This window comes from Mustela lutreola, chromosome 14, assembly GCF_030435805.1.
Source record: "Mustela lutreola isolate mMusLut2 chromosome 14, mMusLut2.pri, whole genome shotgun sequence".
Taxonomy (NCBI): Eukaryota; Metazoa; Chordata; class Mammalia; order Carnivora; family Mustelidae; genus Mustela; species Mustela lutreola.
Window position 1 is genome coordinate 69,242,569 of NC_081303.1, and position 25,968 is coordinate 69,268,536.

The 25,968-nt window shown below is 47.6% G+C and overlaps 1 protein-coding gene across 3 annotated transcripts in view; it reads right to left on the reverse strand.

Annotated features, from left to right (window-relative positions):
• DDR2 (discoidin domain receptor tyrosine kinase 2) overlaps positions 1 to 25,968 on the reverse strand; it is a 150,084-nt gene that overhangs the window by 68,412 nt on the left and 55,704 nt on the right. The window contains exon 3 of one of the 3 annotated variants that reach the window (XM_059145257.1): positions 3,467 to 3,624. The exons of 1 other annotated variant lie outside the window; for it this stretch is intronic. In XM_059145257.1, the coding sequence (XP_059001240.1) occupies positions 3,467 to 3,624 (158 nt within the window). Of the gene's footprint in view, positions 1 to 3,466; positions 3,625 to 25,467; positions 25,592 to 25,968 lie in introns of those variants that run through there. One more of the 3 variants, XM_059145260.1, reaches the window with a different exon arrangement.

Sequence of the window (25,968 nt, forward strand, 5' to 3'; positions counted from 1 at the left end):
CCAGCAAATATCATCCTCAATAGGGAAAAGCTGACAGCCTTCCCTTTGAGATCAGGAACATGACAAGGATGTCCATTCTTTTTTTTTTTTTTTAATAATTTTTTAATTTTTTAAAACATATAATATATTATTAGTCCCAGGGGTACAGGTCTATGAATCATTAGGTTTACACACTTCACAGCACTCATCATAGCACATACCCTCCCCAATGACCATAACCCCACCACCCTCTCCCTACCACTCCCACCCCGGCAACCCTCAGTTTGTTTTGTGAGATTAAGAGTCTCTTATGATTTGTCTCCCTCCCGATCCCATCTTGTTTCATTTATTCTTTTCCTACTCCCCAAACCTCCCACGTTACATCTCCAATTCCCCATATCAAAGAGATCATATGATAGTTGTCTTTCTCCCATTGACTTATTTCGCTAAGCATGATACCCTCTATTTCCAAAGGATGTCCACTCTTGCCACTGTTTTTCAACATAGTAGTAGAAGTCCTAGCAACAGCAATCAGACAACAAAAAGAAATAAAAGGTGTTCAAATTGGAAAAGAAGTCAAACTCTCTCTCTTCCCAGATGACATGATACTTTATATGGAAAATCCAAAAGACTCCACCCCCAAACTACTAGAACTCATATAGCAATTCAGTAATGTGGCAGGATACAAAATCAATGTACAGAAATCAGTTGCTTCTTAACACACTAACAATGAAAATACAGAAAGGGAAATTAGAGAATTGATTTCATTTACTATAGCATCAAGAACCATAAGATACCTGGGAATAAACCTAACCAAAGAGGTAAAGGATCTGTACTCGAGGAACTACAGAACACTCTGAAAGAAATTGAAGAAGACACAAAAAGATGAAAGACCATTCCATGCTCATGGATTGGAAGAATAAACATTGTTAAAATGTCTATACTGCCTATACCATCTATACTTTCAATGTCATCCCAATCAAAATTTCACCAGCATTTTTCAAAGAGCTGGAACAAACAATCCTAACATTTGTATGGAACCAGAAAAGACCCCAGATTGCTAAGGAAATGTTGAAAAGAAAAACAAAACTGGGGGCATCACATTGCCTGATTTCAAGCTTTACTACAAAGCTTTGATCACCAAGACAGCATGGTACTGGCACAGAAACAGACACATAGACCATTGGAACACAGTAGAGAGCCCAGATATGGACCCTCAACTCTATGGTCAACTCATCTTCGACAAAGCAGGAAAGAACGTACACTGGAAAAAAGACAGTCTCTTTAATAAATGGTGCTGGGAAAATTGGACAGCTATGTGTAGAAGAATGAAACTCAACCATTCTCTTATACCATACACAAAGATAAACTCGAAATGGATTAAAGACCTCAACGTGAGACAGAATTCTATCAAAATCCTAAAGAATATAGGCAGTAATTACATGGTTATGTGTTCACGACATGTTTTTGGATGAACCAACAGGTTACAAGATTTACATAAAGCACACTGTGTATCTTTATGGGTAAGCGCACACATACACACTCATACACATTTATATATACACAGAAGCTCTAGAAGGATAAACCTCATGCTAATAACAAGCTTCACTCTTGTGCTCACTCCAGTGCTCAAGTAAGAGGTAACTAGAGACAGAGTGAGGCCCCTCAGGAGACAGTACTGATAACAGTAAGTCTCTCAATGACTGGATATCTTGGCAGAGGAGACTGGGAATGGTGATCAAAAGGAAACTCTAGCCTTTTTGGTCACGTTTTGATTCTTAACATGGAAAATATGCTCCTTTTTAATGTCTTATATATTGTTTTTTCTGACAAAAAGCAATTTCCCGGGGGCAGTCTATCAGAATTTGGAGGGTGCTTTCCAACCAAACCATGTATATCCTGGAGGTCCGAGGTAGGTGGGGAAATCATCTTGTGTCTGACCAATCATTTGTAGCAAGGAGCAGAATTCTTGATCAGTATATCTTGCACATGAATAAAGTAGAAGCAAAAAAAAACCTGTTGAGAATTGCTGCTTATACCTTACTTGGTGTTTTTAGAACTCTTGCACTTCAATAGGTGCTAATAAATGCATCATTATTACTGAGCCTTACAATAACCCTGTGGAGAAAGATTACCATCTCCCTTTATAAAGTAGGAAAGTAAGGACCTGAGTCACTTGACCCGCTCATGGCCCAGTATTTTCCAAAAGATATCAATGGATATGTAGCTCAGAGAGAATGTGTCCCTTCTAATGAAGAACCCACTTCCTCCTCCCAGTCAAAACCCCCTCCCCTAGCCAAGTGGGATGAACACTCCAGACTGCCTCCAGAGGGAGCCATGGCTCAGGACTCCCCAGGCCTGATGGGAGACCGTTGGCTCTCCGTGTCAGGTCTGCCCACACCTGAATCTGCACAGGCTGTGGGCAAAAGCCATCAGGACAACCCGGAAGTAAGTGGAAGGTGAATGGAAGTATAGCAGCCATGACTAGAAATCAGCAAGAATAAAACACACAAGAATCTAGAAGGTCAAACTTCTTACAAGCTATCTCACTAATTGCATGAATTTCCAAAAGTCTCTTCCTGAAACATAGTCAGGGTCACATCATGGTGAAAAAGCAAGTCTTCAGCACATTCTGCCTGACACGATCCTGTCCCACAGAGAGTTTGTGCTCCCAGGGAGGGCTTGCCGCTGGTCAGTCCCAGCTCACCCACAGCTCCGGGTCAGACACACCTAGGGACAAACACAGTCCTCTTCTCCAGCCACCTTGAAAGGTCAGACTGTATCCCTAGTAACAGGCTCTATTCTAGGGTCCAAACATGGTGGTATGCGAGGAGAGAGCACAGAGGAGAGGGGTCTGAAATGCCTTTGGGCTGCTGAGTGAGGAAGGGTGAGTGGTAAGGTCAAGTCTCTTACTCCATACAGATCAAGCAACAGCCTTTCAGGGCTCTGAAACATGAGCCCTATGGCTTGTCCCTTCTTTTACTATGGAATTCAATACACATGATAGATGATAGATAGGTGATAGATAGATATGACACATATTGAGACATAAAGAGAAATAATTTTAGAAATGTAGCTAGCATAGGTAACTTCATATATTGGGGGGAGGGGGAAGCACCATCATTTCCACTCTGTGGCAAGGTAGTGAGAGCAGGCAACCCTTGGGACCTCTTGCCTGAACTGGATGGAAACTTTGAGCGCCTCTTTCCTTCCAAGCGCCTTTGGAGGGACCCTAACTTTCAGACAGTCAAGCTACCTTCTTCCCCCAAGTCTGAATATTAGCACAAACCATCTTTTTCTCTGAAGCAGCACTAGAGGTACACCCCACTTTAAGAAGTGCCTAAACTTGCCAAGCTCATCAGTCATGAAATGTTATCCACATTACAGAATAATTCTTTGCACCACACTGTTATACCTTTGAATAACAAGTTTCCACCGCGTAGGATGAAGCTAACATTCAGCGCACAGCAATGTTCCGACTACTTACTGAGCTCATAAATCGCTGGCTGAGGCTCCACGTTACAGAATAGCTCTCCACTTTCCACAAGGCTGGGTTCCCTTGAACGGCAAATCCCTCTGGTACATTCAAAACATGATTCCGTACAACTTCAATCCAGTTCATAACAGAGTTTGCGGGAACAGGGCCTGGGTCGGAAGCGAGGAGCATCTGCTTTGGCAGACGGGCCTCTCCCCAGATACTGTCTTCCCAGATCCAAAAGCTAGAGGCAATGTGAGATGACCACCCCTTGGAGCGGCGGGAGGAATAAAAAGTCACAGATTTCCTGCGGACATCTTCCTGCTGAGCCTGTGATAAGGTCTGAGAGGAAGTGCCTGCCCTCCCAGAAAATTATCTAGAGCCTCCAGCCTGCGCCCCTCCACCTAAGGACAGGCCTTTCCTGCAGGAAAGGGAGGGGCTCGGACAGGCAGGGGTGGGAAGGGCACAGAGATCAAGTCCCCAGGTCAGGCCGGAGCAGACGCAGGGGGCCTGGTGCACACAGCTGTGCCTGGTACTGGCATCTGTGTGTGTAAGATTCCGACCTGGGGGCGGGGAGGGGGGCAGGGGGGAGAAACCCACTCGCTTCAGGGCTGTGTATTTTCATTCAGGGGCCATTCGGGGTCTTCGGGCTTGTTTTTCCTCTGTGCTGACTCATTTTCATTTCAGATTCAACAAATCGCAAGAGTAATCTTCGGAGTGTTTAATACTCAGCAAACAAATATGCAGAAATGAGCCTGGTTTTGGCAAGAGATGGGCCCCCAAACACACACACACACACACACACACACACACACACACACGCGTGCGCGTATGCCCGTGTCCACTGACACACCAGCCAGCCCCGGTTGTCTGGGTCCCAAAGATTTACTGAAGTCTTCCTCACTCGCATCCTGCCCCTGGGAAGCCCAGGCTCGTGCTTCTCAAAGTGCAGCCAGCAGTGCTCAGCCAGAGGCCCCGAATGGCCACATCTGTGAGCAGTCACATGCAGGACCCGAGGTGACCCTCCCAGCCCAGAGGCGGCGAGACAGCGAGCCCGGGTCCCCCTGCCTTGGTTAGAAGCACACGTCGCTCCCCACCTACTCCTCACTCCCCGGGTTATAAATTGGAAACAACAGGACAACCTCTGTCCCTGAAGTGAGGAGAAAGCCAGGTAGCTGTCGCTCTCTGGAGGGGAGACGATGCTGAATGATGTCCCTGCCATCGAAGACACTCCCCCCTCCCCAGGGACAGAATAGAGCAAAGAACCCTGACTGTGCGGCATCATCTGTGTCACGGTCTAGATCAGAAGCGCTCAGGACATCCGATCTAATGCCTTCACGCGATTAGCAGGAGGAAGAAGGAGAAGAAATACATAGTGAAGGCAAAGCCTTTTCCAGACGCAGAAAGACCTGTGACCCAGTACCCCTGGGCCTGCTGAGTCCTTGGGCAGCTCACCTGGCCTCACTGAGCTCCGGCAATCCCTGGTTCTTCGTTTAGATAGGTCCCTGCCACCCTGACTTCCACCAGCCGACCCTGAGCATTTCCCCACCCAGCCTCCATGCCTTCCCCCATCTCCCGCTCTGTCCCGGGCTCTGCACACCCCCAGTGTGCGTGCTGGGGAGCAGAGGGCTGTCTGCCTGTGTTGCTGGGCACAGGAAGGTTGGCATGAGGGACTAGGGTCCAAGGGGGTTGGAGGTTACAAAAAAAAAGAGACTAGTCCCCGAATGATGGACCCACAGCAGTGGGAGCTCAGGAGACCCGAGAACTCACCTGTCTCGATCCCCCCTGGTTAAAGGTGAGGAAAGTAGGGCTGCTCCAGAAGCAGGGAGGCCTGGTCACAAACAACCACAGGTCAGAGGCAGGGCCCCGGCCCCTGATCGTCCAGACTCTCTCTCCAGCTTTGCTCTCCAGTCAGCCCTGCCTGTCCCAGCCTTACCTCTTCTTTTTCCTTCCCAGACTCAGAGCATGCACGCCTTCCTTGGGCCCTGTCTGGGATAACCGATTTCTTTGAACCAGAGTGAGGTTAGTTGGAAAATCTCTGCGGTGGTTTGCCAGTGCATCCACAGATTTTTGTCTCCCTCTCCCAGCGAGGGCTGGTACCTCACTTCCCTCCTCTCCAACAGGCTCGAGGGAGTGACTTGCCCCTAACGAAAGAATTGCAGGAAACCTGATGGTCATGGAACTTCAGAGCTGGGTCCCGGAAGGAGATAGACCTCCACTTGGCTCTCTCTCTCTCTCTCCGAATAGCCAGGGGAACCCAGCTGCGAGGCCGTGAGGGGACCCAGGCCCCATGGGAAGCCACAGCCTGCAGGTGTTGGGGCCCACGGTCCTTGCTGAGGTCCCCAAGAGCGCAGACTGCTCTCCCGCCGTGAGCGAGGAGGGCTCACTGGTGACTTGGAGGCCCCCGGGGCCCTCTGCTGCAAGCACGACCTCGCTGAGCCCAGTGCCCTCAGGAGCACGAGGGATGGTGACAGTGGTGCAGGGCTTACTTTACGTTGTGAGGTGACTACACAGCACGAAGGAACAGGGAAAAACCTCCTTGAGTGAGGCCTGGCCTCCCACAAACGTAAGTTTTGGTTTTTAAATGTCGCCTCGTTTTTCCTTATGGCCAATCTTCCCATCACCTCAAATGCCCCGAAAGAAGATGTAGGCCACATAGTAAAGGGGTAACGTGATGAATGATGGGGAGGAGGAGAGGCCAATCCCTCCCGAATCCCAGGAGCGGCCTTAAAGACAGGGTCTACCTATGAGACGCCTTTCCCGGGGAGGGCACGACGGTGCATCTGGGAGCAGCGGGGAAGTGCTGAGAACACTGCCCAGATCCAAAATGCTCATGTGTATTTGTGTTTTGTTTTACTTTAACTGTGCCTCTGCGCTGTCTCCTCAGTAAACTTGCAAGTTAGAGGCAAGAAGCACATTTCCCTCTTCCATGCCTTTATTTTTGGAATCGGCTGACAGCTCCATGGTGGGTGCTCGGAGAACACTGCGGCGCGACTGACGGGTCATCTCAGGGTAATAAAACAGGCGACCACCACACCACAGACTCCGTGCCTTGCCTGGGGGGGGGGGGGGGGGGCGGGGGGATGCTGCTTCTGGAGCAATGACTTGGGCATTTCTCTGCAGTCATTTGAAAGTCACAACAGACCCACGTGCTTAACGTGAACCAGCCTGGGGCTGAGGAGGGCTGAGCGGTGGCCACCTCTATGGGGACAGTGACGTGGACGCTGCTCGGGGGAAGGCTGGTCTATCCCTGTGTGGGATCGCACCCATGTCTCAACAGCTTCCAACAGGCCACGCAAAGCCTCAAGGCTGAGAACTTGTGCTGGTTGTGCCCCACTCTTGGGGTCCTTGGTCGTGCTGGCCCCTGAATAAGGCAGAGCTCTCGGGCTGCTTGGCCCCTGCATGGGCCCCGTCTACAGGGGCCCCATCTACATGGGCTTGCAGCATCTCCAGGCCGTGAGGAGCTCCCATCTCATCCAGCCAGAGGGGACTCTGCGGAACCCTGGAAGAGATTCGTGTGACACTAGCGAACCCTGCTTTCTGTTCAGCCGGAGTCTCTCCATAGAGAGACGTGGATCCTCTCTCCCAGACACCAGCCGGTACCTCCCCTTTCAGCAAAGTAATCCAAGTGTCTTTCCCTTCACACCCTCAGGGCCTCCTCTCCTTTCCTGAGACCGTCCTCCGAAGGACCCGGGCAGGGAGGATTTCACCTACTAGGCCCTCGCAACCATATTTCATGGTGAAAACTTCAGCCATAATAGAGGTCAGACCATGTATTTATTTTATTTTTTTAAGTAGGCTCCACACCCAGGGTGAGGTTTGAACTCATGACCCTAACCTCAAGAGTCACATGCTCTCCCAACTGAGCCAGCTAGGTCCCCCAGGTCAGACTGTTTAAACAACCAAATGCCAATTCAGCTCTCGGTTGAAAGGCATCTCCTGGAGATCAGGAAGTACGAGATATGGGTACGAGTTGAAAATGATGTCACTGTGACCATGAGACGGGCTGAGGCCTGTAAAGGGGTCCCAGCACAGTGCCTGGGAGATGGTAGGTGCTTTTTAACATTTAGTTATTATTTTGTGGTGGGATTAGGAGGAGAATGGTGCACACGCCTGGTGCCCAGAAATGTGTGGAAAAACAAACAGATAGCGGGGGAGTGAGCCCCCATCTTGCCCTGACTCTCGGGCTGGCGGGGCAATGTGAAACCCGGGGTGTTACACAACCGGGGGCCCAGGGACACAAAGACACCAAAGCTCATGGGCCCGCCACCTTGGCCAAACATGGGCCAGGAGTTTGGCCCAAATCACAGAGCCCGAAGGCCTCATTCAGCAGCTGGGTTTGAACCAAGTGTCTGGGGCTCCTTTGCTGGTCCCCAGGCCTTCCTTCAACAAGTCACGCCCTCGGTGCCTGCAGCTTCTGCAGTACTTGCCAAAACCCTCCTGGCGCACACCAAGAAGAGTTCCGCTTCTCACACTTTCCATTTCAGGCTTCCTTCACGTGGTTCACTAGACCCTCCCTCCTCTGCTACTTTAGCTGGCAGCCTCTGAAGCAAAAGGTGCAGAAAATACAAGTTGATTTAAGAGTACAAGACATCTGCAGACTCCATCTGCCTTCAGTACTTCCCTATTGAGTCACCAATGCCTTGCATTTACCCCTGACATCTAAAAAGCCCCTCCCCACTCCAGCAGGTCCACTCCCCGCACTTCCCAGCCTGGCTCAAAGACGCCACATCACCAGGGCTGAGTGTGGAACCAAGGGCCTGCCCCCATCCTGGCCTTGGAGACTTCTCCATGTAGTCAGATAACGCTCTTCTTCAAAGCAAGCAACCCCACTCCTTCAGCAGAAGGCTCACACCCACCAGCTCCCTTGGACAAAAGCTCATGGCTTTTGAGCTGTCCGTTTTCACCAAGTAGGTCTATACAAGTGAGGCAGTGAGTTCCTCCCCCAAGGGAGGGACCTTGTCAAGGGCTTCTTTCAACCCTCAGTGCAGAGCAGAGTCTGGAGATGGGCAGGGAAGGTGCTGGCAGGATGAATGGGGGACTGGCGGGGTCCGCAGTATCCTGGAATGTCTAGGAGTGCCTGTTGGCCTGCTCATGGCTGAGAAGATGAGTACACAGGCTTTCTCCTCTAGTCCCTACTCCTGTTCAGCACTCCTTCCAAGCCTAAAGGAGTCTCTTCCCTTGACTCACCTCCATGATATCAAGACCCCATAACTTAGCAGATGCCATAGAGGGGTTTCTACCGCTCCCTAATTGTGCTTAAACATGGCGTGAACATCTTGTCTCCTCAATAAGACTATGAGCTCCTACAGGGAAAATATATTTTGCAAACTGTCAGGGCTTTTGAGAGCATGATGACATTTATGGAGCACAGATTCTATACCAGGCAACATGCTACGTTTTACCTGAACTTCCCCACTCGGCCCCCGTAGTAGCTCTCTGAGGTTATTACTATTATTATCCTCAAGGTACTGATGGAAAGACTGAGAAGAGATAATGTGCCCGAGATCACCCAGGTAGCAAACGCAATGGCCTTTGATCTCCCATCACTTATGGGATGGTTCCATGGTTCTGCAGTGGTGCCCGCCATGTTTTCCCCCACCAGCCCTACCACCAGTCCGACAGGACGTTCTCATCAGGCACAAAGGTGTGGCCACCTCTGCTCTATCTGCAAGGTTTCCATCAAACTGCCAGTGTGTGACTCTGGCTTGAGGGAATTCCCACCTGACTCCGCCATGGTGCTCGCTGTTTCCCACTGACCAGCAGGAGCCTCTCAGGTACTGCACCTCCGAGCTGGGTCTGGCATCCCAACACCAGGACAGTTCAGGGTTCACACCTGCCTATTCCCCTCACACTCAAACTACCAATACGAAATTAGGTGCAGGGCCTCGGAAGGAGGCCTCAGAACAAGTGAGGAGGGGCAGGCGCAGAAACGTCACTATCTGACGGCAAATGCGCCTCAGGATCCGAGTTCCTGAGGAAGAGTGGAGCTGCTCGGAGGCCCCGCTCAGCCCTGACACACTGAATTCTCTCAGGCATGATGCCAGACACATCCCCAGGCTCAGCACAACCTAACACAACCGGCCCCTGGTCCAGGAGGGATTCTGCTCCTCCCTCCAGCCCGGGCACATACTGTATTACAGTAATGAGAGCTTTGGTTGCTTTAAATATCACAAAACAAAAACAACGGGCAGCCTGCGTCCATCATCATCCCCTGTCCAGACCACAGAGGAGAGCGCCGCCAGACCGAGGCCAGAGCAGAGATGGCGAGAGAAGCCCGCAGAATCCCTTTCAGGAATCCATTGGCTCGTATCTGGAATGAAAATCACCAATAGCAGGGGCTGTGAAGGGCCAGTCAGAGGGAGAGCCCGCGAGGTCACTCTGGGACAAAGAGGCCCTAGCCGTAGTGAGATCGGAGCCTGGGTCCTGGATCCACCAGAGAGGAGTTGGTGCCAAGCCTGAGGCTGTCGGAACCGCGGTCTCTCACCTCTGGGAGAGGCAGAGAAGTCCAGCCAAAGGTCTCCACAGAAATGAGGCGAGCCTCCCCCAGGTCCCAGGAGGCGCCCACAAAGCAGAACAATAAGCATTCATCAGTTGGGAAGGAGCCGGTGGGCAATGTGGAGAGGCCTGGAGCCGGATTCTTTGTCCCTCTGGACTTCCCCAAAGCCACAAGGGGATCTGGCAGACCCTAGAGGATCTAGAAGCAAGAGCTCTGCTGTTCAGCTCACCACACAGGGGCCCTACTAAGTTCATATTCTGTAAAATGCCCTGTGGTGGTTCAGAGGCCTTATCATATAGTTATTTGGTGTTGGAATGGACCAAGTCAGGATGAAGGGCTTGCACACTGAGCAATCCTGCACATAGGCAACGAGCAGGGCCATACGCAGACCCTCAGCCCACAAACCTGGCTCCTTCTCCCTGTCCTCTCTCTGGCTGGCTGACTCTGCTGCTCCAAGGCGCCCCCTAGTGATTAGGGAAAGTAGTGGACACATATTGTCAGGACAGGTAGGGGCTAGGGGCAGACAGATGCTCTTTCGTCACCATGCCAGTCCAGACCACCTGACCCCAACAGGTGGTGCCTCCACCAGAAAAGGAAGTTGAAAGGAGATTTGCCAGTAATTTGTGTTTGAAAGCAGACACCCATGGGCAAGTCATGTCAGTCAGACATCTTTAAAGGCAAGTGGAAGGTCTGAAGTCCAGCGAAGGATGGAGGTCCTTTCCCCTGGAGCCTGCCCCGCAGCTCCTGCCAGAAAGGGCATCACCAATCTGATGGGGATCCCCACGTGCTCACAGAGGACAGAGTCAGGCCAGTGGAAGTTAGTCTTCAGAAAAGGCTGGGGTTGGGGGCTGGGCTTGTGGAAACTGCTAAAAAAAAATCCATTGAACTATGAAAACCAGACACTCCAGGAACTGGAGTGTCTGGTTTGGACCACATGGCCCAGCCTGCATGTGAATTTAGGCTCCATGAGGGGAAGCCTTTCTCTGTTGGCCACTGTTGAAACCCCAACACCAAACACAGTTCCTGTCATGGAGCAGACTCTCAGGACATACTTGTTGACCAAACGCACAGTCGGTGTCCATAAGCATTTCTTGCCTTTCCTTCTCAGTTACTCTCAGGAACTTAAGTGGACTACGGATCTGTGGCCCTTTTGCCACTTGTGGCTGGTACTAAGTGGACAAGACCGTCCTAGAGCACACCTCCCTGTTCCTCCTTTCCCTCTGGCCTCCCCTGGCCCTCCCCCACCATCTCCCTTCCACCAAGAACAGGAACACGACAGCGAGCTCTCCATTCCCTTCCCCTCCCTGAACTCCTCGCTGACGCTGATGACCTTCTGTCTTGGACTGGAAGTTCATTTTTTTCATATGATTCAGTCTTGTCACAGTTTTTATCCCATTTGTATAGGGCTGGCTATATTACCTGATTGTAAACTCACTGAGATCAGGGACTAAGTTATAGATCTGTGGTACACACCATGGCACTCTGCACCATGCTTTAAATTTCCAAACTTTGCCGACTGTCTCCAAAGCCCAGACTTCCTCAGGTATACTGTATTCCTCATGGTTCCCCCTGAGCCTTTTCCCTTAAATGTAATCCCAACTTTTAAAAGGATAAAAGGCTCCAAACTTTCCTTAACCAGCATTTATGGATGCTTATCACATACCACACAGTGTGCTGTGTGGGAAAGAGGGAAAGCTATACAGAGGCATATCTTAGAGATATTGTAGGTCTTAGAGATCACCACAATAAAGCTAACATCACAATAAGGTGAGTCAAATGAATTCACTGATTTCCAAGGGCATAGAAGTTGTTTACATTGTATTGTAGTCTGTTAAGTGTGCGATTGCACTGTGCCCTAAAAAAGTACAGATCTTAACTAGAAATAACTTATTGCTAAGAAATGCTAACCACTATCTGAGCTTTCAGGGGTCACGATCACTGAGCCCGGATCTCCACGACAAATATGGTAACAATGAGAAAGTTTGAAATACTGTGAGAATTACTAAAATGTGGCCCAGAGACATGAAGTGAGCAAAACCTGTTGGGAAAATGGCATCAATACACTTGCTCGATGCAGGGGTGCCACAAGCCTTCCATCTGTTAAAAAACAGTATGTATCTACCAAGAGCGATAAAAGCAAAGAACAATGAAGTGAGGTGTGCCTGTGTGTACACACACACACACACACACACACACACACACACACACACAGAGCATAGACCAGAAATGCCTCTGGTTAAGCCTCTTTTTCTACAAAAGCCAAGAGAGTGAGCCAGCTGAGTGGTTCAAGAGAAATGGTGCCCGAACTGGCTCCTCAACTAACGGTGTAGCCTTGGAGAGACCAGTATTCTCCCTGAGATTCCGTCTCTCAGTCTGTAAAACAAAGGACGTTCCCTCTCTCCTACTCTGTTCCTGGTGGGTGGTGAGTGGTTGCAAAGTGCATGTGACCACAGTCTATAGTGGAAAATAAAAGAGCCAAAGCTGGGGCACCTGGATGGCTCAGTTGACTGAGTGTCTGACTCTTGGTTTTGCTCAGGTCATGATCTCAGGGTCCTGGGATCGAGTCCCGCGTTGGGCTCCCTGCTCAGCAAGGAGTCCGCTTCCCCTTTCTCGCTCCCTCTGTCCCTCCCCCAACTTGTTCTCCCTCTCAAGTAAATAAATCATTTTTAAAAAGCTGTAGCTATTGAGAGGAGAGTGAGAGGCACAAGATTGAAATAGTTTGGAGATAAAATCTAAGCAGCTACTTTTTAAATTATAATTAACACACAGTGTGTATCAGTTTTAGGTGTACAAGGTTATGTATGACTCGACAATTCTGTACATTACTCAGTGTTCACCACAATAAACGCAGTCACCATCTGTCACTGAGCAACGTTAATACAGCATCATTGATTCTATTCCCTGGGCTGCACTTTTCATCCCTGTGACTTGTCTTAGAACTGAAGTTTGTACTTGTCGATCCCCTTCACCTACTGCCCGAGGAGACAGACCTAGAAAAAAATGATTCTGTAACCAGAAGCAGCCACTTTTAAGACCACATCAACAAAGCCCATACCCAGAGACTTCAGTAGCAATGGACTTTCAGTGACTGGGCTATACTTAAAGTGACACCTGTGAGTCCAGCTGGGCACCCAACTTCTACACAAAACAAGAGTGAATATAAGGCTTTATATTGTTCTTGGCCTTTTTGAACTCACCGGTTCCGTGAGCTATAAATACAATCTGGTATTCTAGTTGGAGGAGAAAGAAAAGAACGTAATAGAGTGTATCTCTTTGTCCCGGCCGATGGGAGACATTAAAAATTTTCAAAGGAAAATGGCAGAAGTCATCCAACAAGGAAGGAAGGAAGGGTGACCATGTTGGCAAAAAAGCAAAAGCAAGGAATGTGATTCAATACTTTGTGCCCAATGATGCCTGGGGCAAGCATGCTGGGAAGAAACTCAGAAAAGAGGAGAAAGAAGAACTCCAAACTATACCCCCAGAGCCATAAGAAGAATGAGACTTTCCTCAGGCAGGGGGTAGTGAACCCTGTGACAAGGGAGCCGAGTCTCCAGAGTCCACAGGTTCAAGTGGGAAAAGGGGAGGCGTGGCTTCCCTATAAAGAAAACAAGAGAATTCATTGAAGGACCTTGGAATGTTTCACCTGTCCGAAGGAAAAAAAAAAAGATTCCACTAGAAGTTGATGTTCTTCAAATATGTGATTGACACACTCTCCTGAAGTAGAGACATTCAGATCACACAACAGAGCTTCAGAGTCCTAAATTAAGGAAGTTCCAGAGGGGCAGATCTCAACTGAACATAAGGGGGGTGGGGAACATCCTAAGAATTAGAGGCATCCAAAACTGGGGTATGTTTCTGTGTGGGGGTACAAGCCCCCTGTTACAGGAAGTGTTCAAGTAGAGGCTGGATAATCATCTGATTTAGAAGACTGTAGGGAAGAATCCTTCTCTGTGCAAAAGACTGGGCCAGCTAACTTCTAAAACCCTTCCTATTTTTAATAATCAATGTGTCCGTTCGTTAGAGACCACAACTGGGTAAGCGGACACCAGTCCAACACAGAGGACCATGAAAGAACTCCTTCTTCACGCCAATGGAGATGTGAAGCTTCACACATAATGATAACTTATGGCCCAAGAAATATCTGATTTGTAGACATGTGAACCCTCGCATGCTCACACCGCCTCTACAAGCAGACACCGCAGCTGGTCCTTGTCACCTTCCATCATCGGCTACCTGGCCCAGATTCTGTGGCAAAAGTGACATATCAGGACCTTGCTCTGCTACAGCTAAATCGTTTAAAGTAAACTTGAGCTTCAGTCAGAAGTGAGATCTGGAGAGTAGTATTGGTCACTTTTCCAAGAAAATGTGGTAAACTTATTTAAGGCCACTTAACAGTTAGAAAGAATAATTAGATCTACTGGGCTCAGTCATAAAATCCCAGTTATTGAAGTGTTTGAATCTATAAACATACGTTAGTAAATTACCTCTGTTTTTCAGTTCCACTTCTTGTGTCCTGATCTCCCCAAACCCTAAATTATTTATCAGGGTCTTGAATACCACAGAAGTGAAAGCCAATACTCTCAGTGTTTGTCTTACTTGGTTTCACCACAACACACATAGAAGAGAGACTATAGGAAAGAAAACACGGGTTAGGATCACACAGTGTATACGGTTTCCTTTTCTGTCTCAGTAGCTCTAAGCTGTTTGGGGGTCTGGACTCTGCATGTCCCCCCAATGCCCTGCAGATGACTAATGACTGATCAACATCTCATAGCCCACAGCCCTTCAGAACCATCTCCTCTAACAGCTTGTCATAGCCTCAAATCTCAATATCAGAGTCCTACAGCCCCAGGGTTTCCAAAATTTTGGTTTGAATGTACGTTTTAACAGACATATATTTATTGTCCATTTAGTAAAAGAATGACCCAACCTAAGCATGCTCATCCCTCTACTCAAGTACTTCCTGTTGTGTAGCAGTCTGCACGGACACCAGGATCCCAAAGCTGACAGCATGTGATAAAAATCCCGAAAGATCAGCACCACTCCTGCAATCCTGGAGTCCCGAAGTCTCAGGCTTCCCAGGGACAAAACAGTCCCCTGGGTGTGAATCTACAATATGGTGTTCAAATATGTTACATGAGATCCTTGGCTGAGCTCCCTGAGAAGGGTCATGACATACAAAAGTACCTAGGTCATGGCCGTGGAGTCCACCAAAGCCCGAGGCATAGCATTCACAGGGTCCCAAGCCTGCGTATAAAGTCCAGGGCTGAAAAGACAGGAGCACATTTACCCGAAGTGGCAGAATATAGTGTTGCCAGGGGAAGCCAGGATATTGCTGCTGAACATCAAGTATGGGGTGAGCTAAGGTTGAAAACAGGAAAGCAAATCCCAAGGCCAGAATCCTGCAATCCTGGAAACAAGAAACATGGTGAAGAATCTCTGGGTAAAGTCATAGTCACTGTGAAAGTGCGGGACACACACCTCTATATGGTCCGCAGTAGTTTAAAGAAGCTCTCTCAGAAGTAACAACACTTGTTCAAAGATGCTTATGGTTATAGTCAGGGCATGTGTGGGCTATCGCTTCCCTAACTAATTCAGCCCCATCCCAGCTCATAAAACAGGGCAGGTGAGAAAAGAAGCTAATAAAGATGCAGAGATCTTTCTGAGCATTATCTAAACTATTTGTTTGCACATCCAAAAATCTTGGCATTTTATGCCTAAGAATGTTCCCAGGGAGCCTCAGCAATTGAGCTTCTATCCATAGTGTTATGGAGCTAACACTGAGTTTTCACTTGGATAAAACTGAGGGCATTTGTAGAAATAATGAGCGATTCCTACAGAAAGGAAATGAAAACAAACTTACGTTGAATACATTGAAAAATTCTACATTTTGCTTTTATTTGCTCATGCTCTGAACAAACCAAACAAGGAACAGAGAATGGCACCACAGGGTCCAGCCACCAGCTGGGCGGCCTGGAGGGACCAGACGACATAACCACATCTAGCCGCAAACCATTCTCCATGCTCTAAAGCCAATGTTCATAGAAGGGAGCGACCCCAAATTACAGCAACCACTACAGTCCATTTTTTTTACAAAAATCTGAATGTGCAGCGCGAGATAAAGCCAATGAGGAATAGTGGGGAAGGGGGAGAAGCATCCAGAGCGAACGCAGAAACAGAACAATGGGATATAAAAGAATGTGAGTGGAACCAGTACAGATCTCATGAAGGCAACTATTAAATCATTCTGGCCCAGCTAGGCCAGCGTTTAGAATTATAATGCTAACATGACAGGTTTCAATTCAGTTCTGCGCACAGTTTTTGAGGAGGCACTGAAAACTCCAAATGCCTCTAATGGGTTCTTGAAATCTCCTTCCCACCCGCCATGTTTGTGTCACTGCGTCACGGCGCAGTGATGTAAGTCAGCAGGCCATGCTGGCCTCCTGCAGCACGGCCTGCCCTGAGCGCATCCTATGGCAGTTAATCTGGGTTAAATAAGGGTCTGGAAAGCCCCAGGGGATATTCTTGCAGCACAGAAAACCCCGAAAGCATTACAGATTGAAAACTCCTCACCCTATAAATCAAACAGAGCAATTCCAGGCTTGGGGAAATCTAATCTCTCCTCCTTCTCCTCTGAAAACCCTCAGGATGGCCTTTAGAGATGAAGCATGTTCTTCAAGGCCTCAAATGGTAAGAGAAGCCCTCCAAAACTAGCAAAGGGACAATCAGGGAGGAACCTCTCACCGACCCCTCAGAGCTCCTTTACAGTCTGGAAAGGCGTTGTGAGTGTCAGAGTACCTACGAGCTTCCCAGATCCCAGCTTCGGCAGGTGGGAACGTTCATAGCCATGACCTTCTCCCAGCTGTGAAGGAGCCATGTCCACATGGCAGGAGGCAGGAGAGAAGCAGGCAGAGGACAGCTTGACCCTATCATAGGGCTGGATCTCAACCCACCTTGGGAGGCGCTATTCCTCCCTCTCCCCCGGAAAACAAACCCCATGGCACAACTAGAGTGAAGGACAAGGAAGGGTGGATTAAATATATTCTCTGTACCAGGCAGGCCTAAGGGAGCAGGGGGTTAGGCATCTTGTATGAGTCTCAGACCGTGCCTCTCCCAACGTTTTGAACAAGCATGTTCATGGCCAGGGGTTGATCCCCTCTGATAAGCAGAGTGTCTAGCTGGACAGCTTCTGAGAACCAGATCCCTGGCCACAGTACCCCACAGAGCTTTGCCATTTGTCCCATCTCCCTGACTCCCAGCTGTCCCCCCTGCTTCTCAGTCCCCCCCCCACACACCCCCACAGTGGTCAATTTTCATTCAGAACAGTGCCCTGTGACAGTTCTCGTGCACATAGACAAGATAAACTGTAAATATCGGTCACCAACAAATTAGTAGGTTCTATTCTCAATAGGGTCTCTGTAGCTGGCTGTTGTCTTTATTATTAGGAAGTGGAGATTCTTGGGATTGGGAACAGATAACCCAAGCCTGATCGATGCTACCATCTCCCCCTTCAACATCCTGAGCAGGCAGCCCAGCACGGCTTTAAATCTCAACGCGGACCTTTACTAGCTGGGTGAGTTTAAGTGAGTCACAGAGCGCTCGTGCCTCAGTTTCCTTATCTAAGAACTGGACGCTAAGCACAATACCGTCCCAGAGGAGCATCAGGAAAGAGAAACAAGTTAATATGTAGAACAGTGTCTAGCCTCAAGTCTTACTATTACAACTGGCACTGTTTAAAGAATTGGAGTTTGTCTCATTTCGCAGTAAAGATATTTGACTCCCCATAGTACCTGGCTTGGGCTCATATAAATTAAACACTCATGACATGACAAGACCTTGGCAGCAAAACCAAACATCCCCAAAACAAAGAGCCCCTCTCCCTCACTCCAACAAGAGGCAGTCTGGGTTAGCACGCAACATTGTCAGAGCCCATCTCTCCCCAGAACACGTTCCTCTGCATACATCCTGATGCTGTCTGAGTCGTAAACTTTGGGGGGATTCTTTGCATTCAGCACATTTGTGAGATTCTGCAGTCTCAATTTCTCCTTGCCAGGAGGTTCTTCGGATCTGGATTTGACGACCTACCTAGGACGCTACTTTCGGTCCAGTCGGGGAGCTGTTTTGTGCCCTTCCGGGAGGCAGTCCTTGATTCTTCTTAAAAACCATCTTTAAGGAGTCCCTGGGTAGCTTAGCTGGTTAAACGTACAACCCTTGATCTCGGCTCAGGTCATGATCTTGGGATTCCTGAGATCAAGCCTCGTGTTGGGCTCCATGCAGGGCACGGGGTCTGCTTGGGATTCTCCCTCTTCCCTTTCCCCTCCCCCTGCTCTCACCCTCTAACTAAACAGATAAATAAATAAATAAAACCCTTTTTAAAAAACCTGTCTTTAATTCCATCTCTTGTAAGAGGCATACACTCTCACCAAATTCCTGATCCACGAACCCTATGACCTCGACAAACAAGGGAACCAAGAGAGTCGCTTATTAACAGGTCATTACTTCTCCCTTATGTTCTCCGCCTGACACGATAACCAGAATCAGATGTACCTGTCCTCCCACCCCACCCCACAGCCAGACTGGGGACAGGAGACTCCAAAGAAGGAAGGGGGCACCGGTTCGAGGGAAACCTCAGCAGGCAGTGCAGATTCTGACCTGCTGAGGACGGGAACCCAAGGCCCAGAGGTAGGGAAGTGAATTCTGGAACCTCTGGTACTTTCTGTGCAAGGAGACTGGCTGCGGGTGGAGAGCAGGGCCGGGAAGAAAGCTGTGAGGGGCAAGGCCTACCTCTGACTGCCGCAGGAAGCGTGGGCCAGCAGCAAGGGTGTGGGGGGGGCAGCAGAGAGGAAAGGGGCCTCTCTTAATAAGGCAGTGCTTTGGGCTCCAACCAGGAGGCTGTCGCTGTCAGTGCTACTGGGGGCTAGGGATTGGTGAGGTGCGCGTCCAGCAATCGCCCCCAGCAAATATGCATCCAATCAGTGTCGGTTTGCAGACCCTCACTCAGCTTTGGCCAAGGAGCAGCGATTAAAGCCAGAGGCTGAGGCGGACACAGGCGGGAGCCTGGAGCTCATGAAACATGACACCTAGAGAGGGAGACTGAAGGAAAAGAATCACAGCCAAACAAACACACCCTTGGCCAGAGCGGAGCCCAGGGGCCAGAGAGGGAAGGAGGGCCAGCTACTCGCTCCCTCCTTCTCTCCAGGATCACAATTTCTCCAGAGCGGAGACTCTTTTTGTTCAAAGATTACACTTACCCACCCTGCCCACAATTGAAGGATCTTCTGTTATGAACCCTTGCTGAGTGAAGCTTATTTTGGAGCTACGTGGTGAAAAAGTGTCTTCTGTAGGTCAGATGCCCACATTTGCAGGGAATTTGCTATCACGACTCTCTTATCTTTTAACCAGTACTGGAGCATAACATGTGGATTAGGCCATGAATAATCCACAGCAACAGACACCCTAAAATCAGATGTATTTATCTCTAGAATTAGTTGGTTTATTTTTCAATATGGGAGGCCATGCAACCTAATGATTAGAAAGAGGAAATGGTGAAAGAAATTGAAGACCACACAAAGAAATGGAAAGTCATTCCATGTTCATGGATCAGAAGAACAAATATTGTTAAAATGTCTATAGCACCAGGGCACCTGGGTGGCTCAGTGGTTAAGCATCTGCCTTCATCTCACGTCAAGATCCCAGCGTCCCGGGATCGAGCCCTGCATGGGGCTCCCTGCTTGGTGGAAAGTCTGCTTCTTCCTCTCTCATTCCCCCCTGCTTGTGTTCTCTCTCTCACAGTTGCTCTATCTATCAAATAAATAAATAAAATCTTGAAAAAAAAAAGTCTATAGCACCAAAAGGAATCTACACATTTAATGCAATCCTTATCAAAATACCAACAGCATTTTTCACAGAACTAGAACAAACAATTCAAAAATTTGTATGGAACCACAAAAGATCCCCAAATAGCCAAAGGAATCTTCAAAAAGAAAAGCAAAACTGTAGGCATCACAATCCCAGATTTCAAGTTATACTATAAAGCTGTGGTAATCAAAAGAGTATGGCACTGGCATAAAAATAGACACATAGATCAATGGAATGGAATAGAAAATAGAGAAATAAACCGGCAATTATACAGTCCGTTCATCTTCAACAAAGCAGGAAACGGGGAAGGGTCTCTTTAAGAAATAGTGTTGGGGGAACCAGGCAGCTCCATGCAAAAGAATGAAGCTGGACCACTTTCTTTCACCACACACACAAAAACCCTCAAAATCGATGACCTAAACATGAGACCTGAAATCATAAAAATCCTAGAAAAGGACACAGGCAGTCAGGTCTCTGACATTGGCCACAGCAATATTTTTCTAGATATGTCTCCGGAGGAAAGGGAAACAAAAGCAAAAATAGACTACTGGGACTTCAACAAGATAAAAAGCCTCTGCACAGCAAAGGAAACAATCAACAAAACTAAAAGGCGACCTATGGCATTAGAGGAGATATCTGCAAATGACATATCTGATAAAGGGTTGGTATCCAAAATATATAAAGAGCTAATACAACTCAACAACAAAAACCAAATGGTCCAATTTAAAAATGGGCAGAAGTGGGCACCTGGGTGGCTCAGTTGGTTAAGCAACTGCCTTTGGATCAAGTCATGATCCTGGAGTCCTGGGATAGAGTCCCACAAGGAGGGGGGGGTCCCTGCTCAGAGGGGAGTCTGCTTGCTTCTTCTTCTGACCTCTCCCCTCTCATGTTCTCTCATTCTCTCTCTCTCTCTCTCAAATAAATAAATAAAAATATTTAAAATAAATAAATAAATGAAAATGGGCAGAAGAAATAAACAGATATTTCTCTAAAGAAAATGCCTAGATGGCCAATGGACACATGAGAAGATACTCAACATCATTCAGCATCAAGGAAGTGCAGATCAAAACTATAATGAGATACCATCTCACCCCTGTTGCCTAAAATCAACAACACAAGAAACAACAGGTGTTGGTGAGGATGTGGGGAAAAGGGAACCCTCTTACACTGCTAGTGGGAATGCAAACTGATGCAGCCACTCTGGAAAACAGTATGGAGCCTCCTCACAAAGTTAAAACTTGAACAACTCTATGATCTAGTAATCATACTACTGTATTTTTTACCCCAAAAATACAAAAACATGAATTCATGTTTATAACTTCATTTTTTTTATAACAGCCAAGATAGAGAAGCAGCACAAGTGTCCATCCACTGATGAACGGATGAAGATGAGATGTGTACACAACGGAATATTATTGAACCATAAAAAGAATAAAATACTGCCATTTGCAATGACGTGAATGGAGCTAGAGTGTGTAATGCTAAGTACAATAAGTCAGTCAGAAAAAGACAAACACCACATGATTTCACTCATATGTGGAATTTAAGAAACAAAGCAACAAATGAAAAAAACAACCAAAGGGAAAAAGAGAAAGAGGAACAAGCCAAGAAGCAGATTCTTTTTTTTTTTTTTTTTTAAGATTTTATTTATTTATCTGACAGAGAGAGAGAGAGAGAGAGAGAGATCACAACTAGGCAGAGAAGCGGGCAGAAAGAGAGAAGGAAGCAGGCTCCTTGCTGAGCAGGGAGCCCAACGCAGGTCTCAATCCTAGGACCCTGAGATCATGACCTGTGCCAAAGGCAGATGCTTAATCCACTGAGCCACCCAGGTGGCAGGTGCCCCAGGAAGCAGATTCTTAACTATTGAGAACAAACTGAAGGTCACCAGAAGGGAGGTGGTGGGGGAATGGGTGAAAACAGGTGATGGGGTTGAAGGTGGGCACTTGTGATGAGCAGCTGGGTGATGTACAGAATGGTCGTATCACTACATTGCACAACTGAAACTTATATGACACTGTATGTTAGCTATACTGAATTTAAAATAAATAATAAAATAAAATAAAATAAGGAATGGGTTCATAGTTCAGTACTACCACCGATCTGTTGTGTGACCTAGGGCAAATCACTCAGTCTCTCTAGACCTACTTTCCTCATCTGCAGGATGGGAATAAATGGTATTGATCCCATATGACTGGATTAAAATTAAATAAGATGGTCTTTTTGAAACAATTACAGGGCCTGGAACACAGCAAGTGCTTAACAGACAGGAGCTACAGATGTATCTGATGCTTAAACATTTATAATTCTCTAAATCATCCTGTTGATACAATTTTTAAAAGTCAGTTTGAGAGACTCTGGCTCAGTGCCCCAAGCCCAGCTGAAGTCCTTGCTCAGCTCTCTTCTGACCCTCATGCCAAGAGCAATCAAGAGCATCCCCTCTCACGTGGGTGAGATGTGGGTATAAAAAGGGCTACTCAATCCTTCTTGTGCCTCCCACTCTCTCTTCATGTTAAAAGCTTTCATTTCCATATGAAGGAGCTGTGATATATTGGAAAGAACTCCACCTAGAATGCCCCAAACCCGACAAGACTAATAAAGTCTAACCCTGATTTTGTTTTCTAGAAATTAAGTTTCAGCTCTAGAAATAAGTCACAATAATCATATTGCTTTGCTGCCGGAGAAACACATTTGGGTCTCTGCATTTGAATGTTTTCACAGATTCAAAGTTCTCTGAATTGATGTTTTACGTATGACTGAGTGAAATAAGGTAACGTTAAAAGTTGATGGATAATATTTCTGTGTTTGGGAAATTATGGAACACAGAATTACCAGGAATAAGAATCTAAACCCAGCAGGTCTGGCTTTTGTGTCTTGACAAAGATTGTGTTAACTGTAAAACCGTTTCATCGATTACCATAAAAGTACTACAAGACTTGTTTAGTATCATAGGGATCTACGTCAACATGCATTCATTCATTTAACATTTATTGAACAATGTCTAAAGGTCAGGACCTATGCTAAGCAGTGAGATACAAAGTAGAGTTCCCTCCCTCCTGTGTCATGGAGTTTAGTGGGAAGTTCAGGAAAATAAAGGCAGGTACAGAATGATCTAAGCCAGCCATGATGGGGAGACACCAGTGGGATGGACACGTGGCCAGGGTTAAGGGGCAGGAAAAAGTCCCAGCATCAATAACATCTAAGTTAAGATGTGTCTGATGGGCAAAACTCGGAATGAGCAGGTGAGGAGGGGAAGGATTGCTATAAGCAGAGGCATTCTCAAGAGGGAAAGGCTCAGAGTCCAGAGGGCTCAACGGGAAGCTGAGGAAGGTTATCGTTTTGGCATGACTTGAGCGTGGGCAGCAAGGCATGAGCAGCAAGAAAGGACACCAGAGAGGAAAGTAGGGCATTTAATCTAAGTATAAAGGGCAGTAAGTATAAGTATATAGGGGAGTAAGTATAAGTATAAAGGGGAGCCCTTTCTACTTTCAAACCAAAAAAAAAAAAAAAAAAAGTGGGAGAATGGAAGACAGAGTTAAGAAACTATTCCCCAAACAGGCAACAACAGTGAAGATGGAGAAAAAGTGGAAAAATTAAGAGATATTTAGGTAGGGAAGCAAATGGATTAGTGTTCTGGTTTGAATATGGGGCCAGAGGAAAGAGAGAAGACAAAAGTGGGACCCAGTTTTCTGATGGGGGAAGCCAGGGATCCCACCACAGGGCCTTTGCACTTGCTGTTCTCTCTGCCCACAGTGCTCTTTCCCCACATTCCTGTTGGGCTCCTTCTGTCACCACATTCAGGTCCCTGCTCAAATGCTGCCCTATCACAGTGTCTTCATCTACTGGATATGAAACGATACCTAATTGGTGCCCAAATCCTCACCGCAGCTCATGACTCCCTATCCCCTTATCCCCCATATTAGTTCGTAGCACTCATCACCACCTCACATTTTATGATTTGTTTATTCAATTGCCTTCCTGGCCCCATGGGAATGGGAGCTCCCTGAGAGCAGCAGTTTTGGTTTTTTTTCTTCTATTTTGTTCCCTTTTTTATCCTCGGTATCTCACATAGTTCCTGGCACGGAGTCATTCTCAATATATTTTGTCTAAAGATTAAATTTGTAAAAATAGAAAATGCTAAAAGAGAAAACACAGAAGCAGTCTAGAAAAACACACACTGCCCTCTATTTCTAACACTTCCATTCAGCAGCTCCTTTTTTTTTCAGTTAATGAAAATGTAAGATATACAGAGAGGTACACAAACCCTATGCAGGTAGCTAAGGGCCAGAAATAAAACACCATCAAAGTCTTCCAACTTGACCCTCCCAGACACCACCCACCTTACTCTTCCCCCGAGTTCCCAGGAGACTGACTTCTAACTCCATAAAGAGTTTTGCCTGGTTTTGAACTTTCTATAAAACAGAATAATTCCATTTGTATCCTCTCGTGTCTGGCCCCTTTCATTCAGATTAGGTTTGTGAGTTTCATCTCCACTGTTGTTCAAACAACACTTCATTCTTTTTTGTGGCTGTATAGGATTCCGCCGTGGGAGTGGAATCATAACTTACTTTCTACTGTTTTTGTTTTTGTTTTTAAAGATTTTATTTATTTATTTGACAGACAGAGATCACAAGTAGGCAGAGAGGCAGGCAGAGAGAGAGAGGAGGAAGCAGGCTCCCCGCGGAGCAGAGAGCCTGATGCGAGGCTCGATCCCAGGACCCTGAGATCATGACCCGAGCCGAAGGCAGAGGCTTTAACCCACTGAGCCACCTAGGTGCCCCATTACTTTCTACTCTTGATAGCATCTGGGTATTCCCCACTGGGAGCCGTTGCTACTGATATTCTCTATCAACCTTCCAGTACCTGCCTGCGGGTGAGCTATGTGTGTGGATTTTGGCTATATATCTAGAACACTCATTGCTGGGTCACAGGGTACGCATATGTTCAATGTTAGTAAACACAGCCCAAAAGTTTTTGAAATGATTGTAGCAAATACAACTCTCAGCTGCAATATACGTTACTTTCCACGTGTCCAAATCCTCCACGACATTAGGCAGTGCAGGCTTAATTCGTTTTGGCCATTTGGGTGGGTGTGTTGTGGTGTCTCACCTGCTAGGGACTAACTCATACAGACGAGCACCTTCTCATCCGTGCCACTGGGACACCCACTCTTGTGAGCTCCCGCCTCGCCCCTGCTTTCTGTCTTTCTCTTCCTGCATTGCCTCCCCGTTCTAGTAAAAGCCCGTCAGTGCTTACAAAGGCTGCAAATATTTTTTTCTGCCTCTGTTGTCTGCCTTTCACCTTCTCCCAGTGACTGTTGGAGAACATAAATTCCTAAGTTTGATGGAAGCCACTTTCTACGCCTTTTCCCTGCTGGTTGGAGTTTTCTGTAATCTGGAAGAGTGGTAAAGGAGCAGGAGGAAAGTCAGGAGATGGGGATGATGGGAAACTGCTTTCCAGATGGGAAGACCAGTGTGAGCCAAGGCACGGCTGTGTTCCTAAGCCTGGGCTGGACCGGCTGGAGGAACAAGTTTGTGCCGCTCAACATGGGAGAAAAGTGAGCCCGGTGAGGTGAACCTAGGTCATGAGGGACCTCCAAGGCACTTCCCCTTGACCTGATCCCAGTGGAGGGGCCCTGAAGGTCCCCAGCCCCACCTACCTGTGGGCCTTTCCACACATCCTTCCTGTCCCTGCAGCTCTCCGCGTGGATGTCTCCACCACAAAATGGAATCTCTGTCCTCCTGATGCTTTCCTACCTACCTGGTACATTCTGCCCCTCCTCTGCCTTATCACGCTGCACCTGCCTCTTACCTATGTCAGAGTCTAAACTGACAACTTTTTGAAAACAGTGGTGGTAGGGGCAGGACGAGACTGTAGGGCCTCAGGAGAACTCTTACACATTGGAGAACTCTGCGAGCCAGTCTGACATCATGTGGGCGGTGGGAAATTAACCACGGTGAGATGTTTTTCATGCTATGGAAATCAGCAAGGCTACAGAGCCCCACAGAGCCCCCCCCCCCCCCATTAAACACCTGCCTGCACATTGCTAGACACGGGTCTCCGTCTCTAGACGACAGCGCTGAATCTCATGCCCACACCAATGGCTGTTGAATTAAACTGCATTTTTTTCATACCTATCACTCCTTTGAGAACATAAGTA